Raw genomic sequence first — 10,972 nt, 5'->3', positions numbered from 1 at the left:
GGAATCCAGATTTTTGCACAGCTTTTGGCTTTTAAAGACTGTGGTCTCAAACTTTTGATCAGCTGAAAAAAAAAATCATGTTTTAGTGTAAATGCAGTTTTCAGAAAATTCCCTGCTCAAAGGTTCTTGTCTCTTGCACTGATTTCTTCTTTTAACATTGTGAAGCTCTACTTAGAACCTTCTTAAGATCCAATAGTGCAAAATGCAAATTCTTGCACTTTTTTGACTGGTCTTAAGATTTTGATCAGGAGTGTATTTGCATGTGAAGTAACAGGAAGTGATGTCAAAGGGGAATGTCTGCATGTAAACAGAGTGTTATTAAATAGCTAACAACAGACTAGAGAAGAATTGGATGTTTCTTTAAATTATTTTGGGTCACTATCACAGAGAGATGAAGAGTCAGAGTTCAAATTATATTGTTTCAATAAATAAAAACCAGAGTTCCCCTTTGATGTCACTTCCTGTTTCACTTTTGCTGAGTCAAAATCAAAAGAAAACATGACAGTTATGTGACAAAATGGGTAAAATTGTGTGTATTATGCCAAGGTTCTTAAATATGAAGAGGTTTTCTTTCACTTTGAATTTGAAGAATATGCATGGCATATGCACTTTAAAACTATTACATTCTCAAAAAAGAGGCGGATCAATTGAAAATAAAACTTTTTTTTATAAAACAACCAGACAGGGTAAGCCATTTATATGGATACACCTAAATAAAATGGGTATTGTTGGTGATGTTCACTTCCTCTTTGTGGCACATTATTGTTTGGGAGGGGGATAACTTCAAGGTGACCATGGTGTCCATTTTGAATCCAACTTTAGTTTTTTCAATGGGAAGAGGGTCATGTGACCCATCAAACTCATTGGGAATTTCACAAGAAAAACAATGGAATGCTTGGTTTTAACGTAACTTCATTCTTTCATGAGTTATTTACAAGTTTATGTGACCACGAAGCAGGGGCGGACTGGCATACGGGGCTACCGGGGAAATCCCCGGCCCATGAGCTGAACCATCGGCCCAGATGCAGGTCAGACGGTCGGTGGTTCAGTTCGTGAACCGGCCCATGGGCTGAAGTGAACCTGGAGTGAACCACCGGTCTCCGGCGCATGGTGCATCTGCACAGGGCGAGTGCAACATCAATAAGCGACAGGTTCTGGGGTGCTGGTGTTTTTCTGGATCCATTGTGCTCCAAACAATGCCATATCAAATGACTTCTCTACCTCTCCTCAGCACCGGTCAGGTCGATCATACCGCACAGCTGATTTGCGCTGCAGAGCGGCCACCAGAGCTGACGATGAAGAGCGGAGATCAGAAAAACTAGTCCCAATAACCCCGGGCTGCTAAAACAAACAGTTGCACTTATTAAAAACTAAACATTCACAAAATAAGAAATGCCTTGTCCCTATTAGTGCTGCGTAAATGAAATCTCCGTTTGTCTCTGGCATCCAGCAGAGATGCGCAGTGCAGCGGCTCTAACGGGGCTGAGCTGCTTCGATCAGAAAACTTCTCCCATAAATAATAATAATAATAATTTTATTTAAAAAGCGCCTTTCAGGACACCCCAGGACACTTCCAGCGTTAGACACATCATAGAAGAATAAGTGAGTGATGACTCGTACAGCTGAGTTCTGCACCATCTGTAGCTTATGGAGGGATTTGTTGGGGAGGCCAAAAAGAAGAGAGTTATAGTCGATCCGCGAAGTCACAAGACTGGACAAGGATGGCTCTGGTGCGGACTGTGAGAGATGGACGGAGACGGTTTATATTTATGAGGTGGAAGTAGGCAGACCGAGTAACATTATTGATGTGAGCAGTGAAGGAGAAAGTGGTGTTGAGGATGACACCAGTACTCTTGACCTGAGGGGAGGGGGCTAGCAGAGTGTCGTTGAGAGAGATGAGAAGATGTTTTGATTCAGAATTGGAATTTTTAGTGCTGAAAGGGATTATTTCTGTTTTATCACTGTTCAGTTGAAGGAAATTGTCTGAAAACCGGTGACTGAGTTTATTGAGGCAGTCAGAGATGATGGAGGGAGGGTGGTTTGGTTGACAGGTAGAGCATAATGTCATCAGCATAACAGTGGAAATGGACACCAAACTTGCGGAAAATGTAACCTAGAGGAAGGAGGTAAGTGATGAATAGAAGGGGTCCAAGGACAGAGCCTTGGGGCACGCCTATGGAGACGGGGGATGACTGAGAATGGAAGGATTTTAGCTGGATAAAGCTCAGCCTGTTACAACAAATCAGCATGTTTTTTTTTTTTGTTCCTGCTCTCGGAGGAGCAAGACGCTTTTTTCCTCTCTCCTGCCCTCCCTTATCTTCCCTGCTTTGCTGCTCTGAGCCCTCTCTATATTTTCATCCGAAACCAGAAATTATATTTTTTTATGGATTTGTTTAGCTGGTCTCTCAATAACATTTTAGGAATAAAGTGTTTTTTTCTTCCATGGGAGGACATGTCAAAGGTGGGACCTCGGTTCTTCTCTGTTCTGGATATGTATATTTGGATTCCGATCACTGGATTCTACAGATTGGCTTGGTGGTCTCCTGGTGTTCTACAAAACAGCGTTGGTGGCTTTTCATCTCCTGGCTGTCTGACCAATATGAAGGATTGCCGTTCTTTCAGCACTCAGACTTTTTCCCTGTGCGAGCTGGACTCGGTCTGCAAACTGTTCTGCTGAGGTTCCTGGACTTTGCTGGCCAGATGGAATTGATCTTGGAGAAAGCTGATAGCACGGTTCGGTGGAATTTGTCCACACTATTTGTCTGACTAGATTCGCAACATTGGGAGGTACCAGCGGACATTAAGGCAGATGGAAAATTGTTATTGTCTGCCTGGCCAAAAACTGTTTCTTCTGTTCCCAAAACAACTGATTACAGAATTTGGCTCCTACATAGCCTTGAGAGCTGTGGACTAAATGGGTGAAGGTGAAAGCTGTCACTCATTTTGTTTAAATGTAGGTCACTTATCTATCTATCTATCTATCTATCTATCTATCTATCTATCTATCTATCTATCTATCTATCTATCTATCTATCTATCTATCTATCTATCTATCTATCTATCTATCTATCTATCTATCTATCTATCTATCTATCCAGTATATATGAAGGCCGTTGAAAATATTCAGATTTGAACATGATTTTGTATAAAATAATTACATTTACAAAGCATTTATTTGAGATGTACAGTGTGTACCTGTGAAGCTAAGGTGCAGGGTTTTGGTCTGAGAGGAAACCGGAAAACTGGGAACAAACACATTCATGCAGAGGGAGAACATGTAAACACCACCTGGAAAGGTCCCAGGCAGGGATTTAATCCAGCAACTGAGAAACAACCTAACCTTTGTCTCTTCCAGAAGAAGGTGCACCTGGACCAGTCCTGGACCAGTTCTTCTGTGTTTGTCTGTGTCTCTTTCCTGTCCTCCAACCAGCCGGTCGAGGCAGATGGTCTCCTGTCCTGAGCCTGGTTCTGCTGGAGGTTTCTTCCTGATTAGCAGGGAGTTTTTCCTCTCCACCATTTGCTCAGGATGGGAGACTGTGATGAAGTGATTCAACACAATCTGCTCATTTCTTCTTTAGATTGTTCTTTTCATGTACAGTGCCCTGAGACAATGCATGTTGTGACTTGGGGCTATATAAATAAACTGAACATGAACTTGTAACATGTTTACACAGGTGCCTGTTTTGAAGTCTGCAAGATTAGCTTGTAGTCTTGTCATTTCTCCAGCAGGAAGCGCTAGCTGTTATTTTGGTTTGCTCTGAGAAGAAAGAGCAATATGAGGTAGATGTTACTAAAGACTCCTCAGAGGGCCAGGAGACAGCAGTGGAGGAATTACTTGGAGGCAGCGTGTCTCGTCTCCACAGTGCACACAATGTGGAAAACATTCATGTAAAATGCACCTCACCATGATCTGTGCAGAATGAACTGATTTAGTAATGATACCATGTGCATAAAGGAAAAACAAAAATTAGAAAAAAAATCAAGTGATTCACAGCATGTTTTTATTACACGTTTTAGGAGGGACCGTTCTGGGCCTTAAGGCAAAGAGTGTACATTTTATTCTAAACACTCATTACTGTAATAATGATAATAATAATGCATCAAAATCAATGTTTTTAGTCAAGGCTGTAATAACCTTACACCAAATATTCAATTTTGAACCTTATTTTTGAAAATATTGCATATTTTCTATTTTTCTTTTATTAAAAATCAAGTTTTTTTAATGAAAAAAGTTTTTAAAATGTAAAAAATACTACAAAAGTTTATATTTATGGTTAGGTGTGAAGTTGATGAAAAGATTTAATGCAGTGAAAGTAAAAAAAAAAAACATTAGAATTTTCTGAGAGGGACGGTTTTGGGCCTCAAGGTGAAAAGTGTTTAATGATTTTAAAGGTGCCCTATGGGTTGAATGTGTTATTACAGGTGAGTTAGCTCAGTTTCCAGGAAAGTAAAACTCAGAGATGACTCCTCCCTTCTCTTCAACACACTTCAGTTCTGACAACATATTTCCTGGTTCACAGACCTGAACAGGTGAGGTGTAATCTCTGTGTGATAGCTGACACACCCAGCTGCTGCAGGGCAGGAAGGAAAAAAAGACAATAAACTTGGGTTTGGCTTCTTATGAAACACATTTATTTGCTTTAAAAGAAAAGAAACTGTGGAGACGCTCAGTGAGAGGGGAAATGGCGCAGCAGAGGAACCTGGTGGATTCTGTTAAATTCTCCTGTTCGATTTGTTTGGATCTCCTGAAGGATCCGGTGACTATTCCCTGTGGACACAGCTACTGCATGAGATGTATTAAAGAGTTCTGGGATGGAGAAAACCAAAGGAGAATCTGCAGCTGTCCTCAGTGCAGGAAGAACTTTAAACCAAGACCAGCTCTGGAGAAAAACATCATGTTGGCTGAGTTGGTGGAGGAGCTGAAGAAGACTGATCTACATGATGATCTGTGCTATGCTGGAGCTGAAGATGTGTCCTGTGACGTCTGCTCTGACAGGAAACTGAAAGCTGTCAAGTCCTGCCTGAACTGTTTGGTCTCTTATTGTGAAAAACACCTCCGACCTCACTACAGTGTGGGTCAGTTTAAGAAACACAAGCTGGCGGAGCCCTCCAAGAAGCTCCGGGATCAAATCTGCTCTCGACACGATGAGGTGATGAAGATCTTAGTGGATGAAATCGAAGCAGCTTCAGTTGCGGCAGAAAGAGCTGAGAAGCAGAAGGAGCTGGAGGAGATCCGACAACAAATCCAGCAGAGAATCCAGGAGCGAGAGAAAGATGTGAAGCTGCTCCAACAGGAGGTGGAGGCCATCAATGTCTCTGCTGATAAAACAGAGGAGGACAGTGAGAAGATCTTCACTCAGCTGATCCGTCTCATCCAGAAAAGAAGCTCTGATGTGAAGCAGCAGCTCAGATCCCAGCAGGAAACTGAAGTGAGTCGAGTCAAAGAGCTTCAGGAGAAGCTGGAGCAGGAGATGACTGAGCTGAAGAGGAAAGACGGCCAGCTGGAGCAGCTCTCACACACAGAGGATCACAACCAGTTTCTCCACAACTACCCCTCAGTGTCAGCACTCAGTGAGTCTCCACACTCATCCAGCATCAAGACTCGTCCTCTCAGATACTTTGAGGACGTGACGGCAGCTGTGGACCAGCTCAGASWCAAGATACAGGACGTCCTGAGGGACACCTGGACAAACATCTCACTGAGAGGAACTCAAGATTTAGTGTCAGAACCAAAAACCAGAAATGAGTTCCTAAAATACTCCAAAGATCTAACGCTAGACTCAAACACAGCCTTCACACATCTGTTATTATCTGAGGGGAACAGAAAAGTGACTCTGATGAAAAAACAACAGTTTTATCTCGATCATCCTGAAAGATTTACGTTTTACGACCAGGTTCTGAGCAGAGAGAGTCTGACTGGTCGTTGTTACTGGGAGGTGGAGTGGAGCGGAGACGCCATTCATGTCGCAGCTTCGTATAAAGACATCAGCAGAGACGGGACAGCAGATGAGTGTGCGTTTGGATACAACGACAAATCCTGGGTGTTGTGTTGCAATGAGAATAGCTACAGTTTTTGCTTCAACAAGGTGAAGACTCCAGCCTCAGGTCCTGCTTCCTCCAGGATCGGAGTGTACCTGGACCACACAGCAGGGGTTCTGTCCTTCTACAGGGTCTCTGACACCATGACCCTCCTCCACAGAGTCCAGACCACCTTCACTCAGCCGCTCCACGCTGGAGTTCGACTTTTTGATGAAGGAGAATCTGCTGAGCTCAGGAAAGTTCAATAAACATGAGCAGAAGATGTGATACAACTTTTGTTTTCCTAAAGTGCTTTAATCTGCAGATTATTCTACTTAATTTCAACTGTTCTTTTTGGTAAAGAGGACAAATAATAAAAACCTTCTCCGTCTCTTCACACGGTTTATTTCCTGGTTCCGTCCCTTCAACGGGTCTGAATGGAATCAGGAAGTTGTTTTCATGTCTGTCTGTTCTTAAGAGGTGCAAATAGAAGCAAGAAAATCTAATGGATACAAGTCTGGTCTCATTTCGTGAAAATCACCTCCAAACTCACTGTGAAGCTAAATAAAAATATGACTGAAGGCAAGTTTTTTCCTTTACTACTATTTGTGTCATTATCTAAAGAAGTCCGTGCATTTTAGAAGCAATGATATTCAACTATCTGATTACATGGCACTTTTCATTACATTTATAAAAACAGATCAAGGTTTTATAATCTTTCTGAAGGTTTTCCAAAGTTTCATTTTGGACATGGCCAACTTGGAACAAAAAGATCTTTTGCATTAAATGTAGAACTAATAATCCAAGATTTGAAGCAGCTAAAGTTTATATAGTCATAAATAATCTATATAAAACTTCAACAAACAATATGAATTAACATATTATAAATGCTTTTAAATCCTTATTTTTCACATTTAACATTTCATTCAACTCAAAACATTCTCTTCGGAACCCTCTTCCCTTTCCTCCGGTGTTCCCCAAGGCTCTCTCCTTGGACCCCTCCTATTCATCATCTACATCCTCCCAACGTACAGTTTCATTGCTATACAGATGACACCCAGCTCTACCTTTCCGCTAAACCAAACACATCCCTTCCACCTACTTGCCTCTCTAACTGCCTTAAGGAAATCAGGTCTTGGTTTTCAAATAACTTTCTTAAACTTAACAGCGACAAAACAGGAATCTTACTTGTTGGCACCAAATCCACCCTCACCAAGACTAACAATCTCTCCATTTACATTGATAACCCACTAGTTTCTCCATCTCCCCAGGTTTAGAGTCTGGGTGTCATCCTTGACAGTACCTTATCTTTCCACTCTCATGTCATTTTATTTCCACCTACATAACATCTCTCGCCTGCGTCCATCCCTTTTCATCCAACAATACAGCCATTCTGGTTCATGCTCTGGTCACAGTACCACCTTCAAATCCCAACTCAAAACCTATCTGTTTAGGAAAGCTTATACACTTGAACCCTAATCTTTATAACTATCATTATTATCATTATACTATCAGTATTTAATAAGACTGTTTTTATTATTTAGCCTCCAGTATTTTATTTTGTTAATCGATTTGTTTTTTATTGAGTTAATTGTTCTATTGTGATTTTATTATTTTTGTAAGGGGACCTTGGGAGCTTTGAATGGTGCCTATAAATACAATGCATTATTATTATTATTATTTAAATCCTTCTGTTGGGGTCTTTATAAAGTGGAACTACAAAGCTTTGGTCTGTATTCCTCCATGTTTTAACTTCACCATCTTCTCTTTCACTACTTTTCTGTTGTGTGTCTCTAAATGGCTGGTTTTGTTACTGTTCCCTTTATTACACTTCAAGCCCCGCCCCCTCCTGCTTCCAAACCGGTCCACTCCGGTTTGAGAGAGGGGGTTTTGTTTTTTAGCAGCGCAGAAACATTTTAGTTACAATATAATTGAAAGACATTAACAACAGAAGACTTGTCCATCCAGCTTTACATGTTGAAGCCAGAGTCTGACCCCAACCAGAGGAAAATTCAATTCAAAATTCAATTAAAAAATACTTTATTGATCTCAGAGGGAAATTAGATGTTGTTGTAACTCATTTAACTAAAAACTTATTGTAGATGCTGATGGCTGATGGTTTTCAAAAGTTTCATTTTGGACATGGCCGACTTGGAACAAAAAGATCTTTTGCATTAAATGTAGAACTAATAATCCAAGATTTGAAGCAGCTAACATTTATATAGAATCATAAATAATCTATATAAAACTTCAACAAACAATATGAATTAACAGATTATAAATGCTTTTAAATCCTTATTTTTCACATTTAACATTTCATTCAACTCAAAACATTCTCTTCGAAACCCTCTTCCTCCGGTGTTCCCCATGGCTCTCTCCTTGGACCCCTCCTATTCATCATCATTTAGTGCCAACATCATTGAAAATGAAGATGAGGACATTGTAGTTGGCAAGTCCAGACCTTGTGGGGTAATTGATACGCAGATTATTTAACGTAATAGTTCAGAAAACCTCATAGAAAAAAGATAAAACTTAATGGGCTGAAAAAACTGACCCAAACAGAAAATAAAGATATCTTTGCAGCACCAGCAGAGTCTAAAATCAACTTTTCTGCCTCGTAGAGACTCCAGGTCTAAAACAAAATGTATTTAACAGCTAAAAAAGTGGATTTTTCAGAAATGTGCCCTTTAACGATTAAAACCAGTTGATCTAAACTGATTATTCTGAGGAATGAAATGTTAAAAACTGATTCTGACAGAACCGTTTGGTAGATTATCTGCAGTTCCACCAATCTAACTCTAGATGGCAGAAAAAAGAAATGAATACCTACCTGTGTACCTGGGTATGAATCCACAACCCTTACACCTGGCATCTACCTTTATTTGTCCACCTACGTATCTATTTATTTGTTCAAACCAATAAATCTATATAATGTAAGACTTATTAAAATGTGATTTAATTAGGTTAAAACAGGTGTTTAACATCATCACGTGTTACAAACATGCACAATAACAAACATTCAGGGAGTTTGAGACAGAATGTTTGAGGATGTTTGTGGAAAGAAGCTGCTTACTATAAAAAAAAGTTTGTTTTAAAAGTGCAGCTATAAAAAAAGAAAAAAGTTTGCTTTACACAAACATTTTCTGTTTAACACAGATACAGTGCAGAAGTTCATTCATGTCAGAGAGCTGAACCATGTTTTATAGATCAGGCGCAATAACGTTTAAAGACAAGTTTTTGACAGGACTGCGAGTTAAATGAGGACTTTTTAAAGATTCAAGTTAAAGCAGAGAGAAATACAGTAAAGCATGAAAAGCTACTGCAGATTTAAAGTTTTTCTTGCTGAAAATGAACGTGTTACAGTTATCTTTGTTAATCAGCTGCAGATTTAATGAGAAGCTCTGTGACGGACAGGTCGGTGTTTTAGGATGGAGAAAAAGATGTAAAAAAATTAATTCTGCTGGTGTAAATACTTCCATTCGGTGCAGCTTTAAACGGCTTCAGCAAACAGAAAAATGTTCCAAATTATTCGTCTCAAGCAAGAAAAATGAACTCTTCCTGCAGCTGCTCAGTTTATAACTCAGCGTTTCCTCGTAAAGCTTCAAGAGAAGAGAACATGCTTTACGGTGAGCTTTCATGAGTTTAATGAAAAGTAAATCTGAGGTGTTTGCTCTGATAAAAACCTGTAAACAGATAAAAGAGGTGAAAGGTGAAGCAGAAACGGCTCTTAATCCAACGCTTTCTGTCGTGCAGATCCGTTTGAAACAAAGTGCAAATATTTCTAAACGTTAGCGCTTTAGTCCACTGATCGGTCAAAAACAAAAGATCCAGTTCAGATACGAGGCGACAGCGAGAGGGAAATAAGAGTCAAACACTTCCTGTTTCTCCAGTTCATCATCAATAAAAACCTATCAGGAACACGGAAATAAAAAATGTTTCTTTAAAAACAAACACTGTAACGGACTGACGTGTGTCCAGAAGTTCATAAAGACACGAAGGACGCCGATGATGTCATCGGTTTGAGTTGAAATGCGAGGAGCTTCTCATTCAGAGAAATGAAATGTAGTTTTTAGGCACCATCCCACGTCTGCCGCCCACAACTCCCACAATCCACTGCTCATCCACAGACTCCACCTGCGTGATGATGTCACCGACCTGCAGAGGACGACGCAAAGATTTTAAATTTAATTACAAACAAAAGCATTTCATAACATCACACGCATGTTTCATTCATGAAATTATTTCAAAATAAAAGCATGTTTCTGTGTTAGACCTTCATCGTGAGCTCATCCTGGTTCTCAGCTGTGAAGTCAAACAGAGCTCGGGCCGCTCCTTTAACCGCAGAATGGCTCTCTGTGATTGGCTGAGCTAGAAATGAAACGCCACGTTTAGAAAAACATCCGCAGACTCACTTTCTACGACTGGAGCTTGAAACGTTTTTTATTTTTATTTTTTAAAGTTTCGTACCCTGACAAGGTTGAGTGAAGGCTGCAGGGTAAAGACCCTCTCTCCCCTCCAGTCTTCCTCTCCTCCACTCTGCATCCACGTGCTCAATCACCTGAATCAGCGCCCCCTTGTGGAAGGAGAGGTCCTCTGCGGTCTGACCGGGGAAGTCGAACAGAGCTATGACCCACTCCTGAAGACACAAAGAAGAAATTACATAAAATAATAAACACTGTATGGAATAAACAGGAAATATATGAGGATGAAACTAACTTAATGTTTAAATAAATTAAATAAACTCACCTCTGAAAATGCAGGTTTTAGTGCTGCTGGAAAAATATGAAATAAAAAAATAATTAGATGATTCTTTTAATAGATGAAAAAAAATATTAAAAAGAACAACAATGACTTATCAGACGTCCTAATTAGGATAAAAATAAAACTTTTGAATCTTAAAAAAAACTGATAATAAGATAAAACAATATAAAATTTATTTTCTACACATCCTGAT

General features: G+C 39.9%; 2 protein-coding genes across 3 annotated transcripts in view; one reads left to right on the top strand and one right to left on the bottom strand.

The window, feature by feature from the left end:
• The window catches only part of LOC106527318 (tripartite motif-containing protein 16), a 12,077-nt gene extending 5,680 nt beyond the window's left edge, over positions 1-6,397 (top strand). Inside the window, exon 2 of the mRNA XM_014022162.1 lies at positions 5,332-6,397. Within this exon, the coding sequence (XP_013877616.1) occupies positions 5,332-6,287 (956 nt within the window). The 3' untranslated portion in view covers positions 6,288-6,397. The remainder of the gene's footprint in view (positions 1-5,331) is intronic.
• Positions 6,398-8,952: 2,555 nt separating this feature from the next.
• The window catches only part of wu:fy63c09 (SH3 domain-containing protein 19), a 34,907-nt gene continuing 32,887 nt past the window's right edge, over positions 8,953-10,972 (bottom strand). Inside the window, exons 14-17 of one of the 2 annotated variants that reach the window (XM_014022157.1) lie at positions 10,765-10,790; positions 10,486-10,654; positions 10,292-10,386; positions 8,953-10,173 (exon numbers count right to left, since the gene is read on the bottom strand). In XM_014022157.1, coding sequence (XP_013877611.1) covers positions 10,066-10,173; positions 10,292-10,386; positions 10,486-10,654; positions 10,765-10,790 — 398 coding nt within the window. In that variant the 3' untranslated portion in view covers positions 8,953-10,065. The remainder of the gene's footprint in view (positions 10,174-10,291; positions 10,387-10,485; positions 10,655-10,764; positions 10,791-10,972) is intronic. The other variant, XM_014022158.1, reaches the window with a different exon arrangement.

This window comes from Austrofundulus limnaeus, unplaced genomic scaffold (genome assembly GCF_001266775.1).
Source record: "Austrofundulus limnaeus strain Quisiro unplaced genomic scaffold, Austrofundulus_limnaeus-1.0 Scaffold319, whole genome shotgun sequence".
NCBI classification, from domain to species: Eukaryota; Metazoa; Chordata; class Actinopteri; order Cyprinodontiformes; family Rivulidae; genus Austrofundulus; species Austrofundulus limnaeus.
This window is presented reverse-complemented; position numbering and strand designations above follow the sequence as displayed.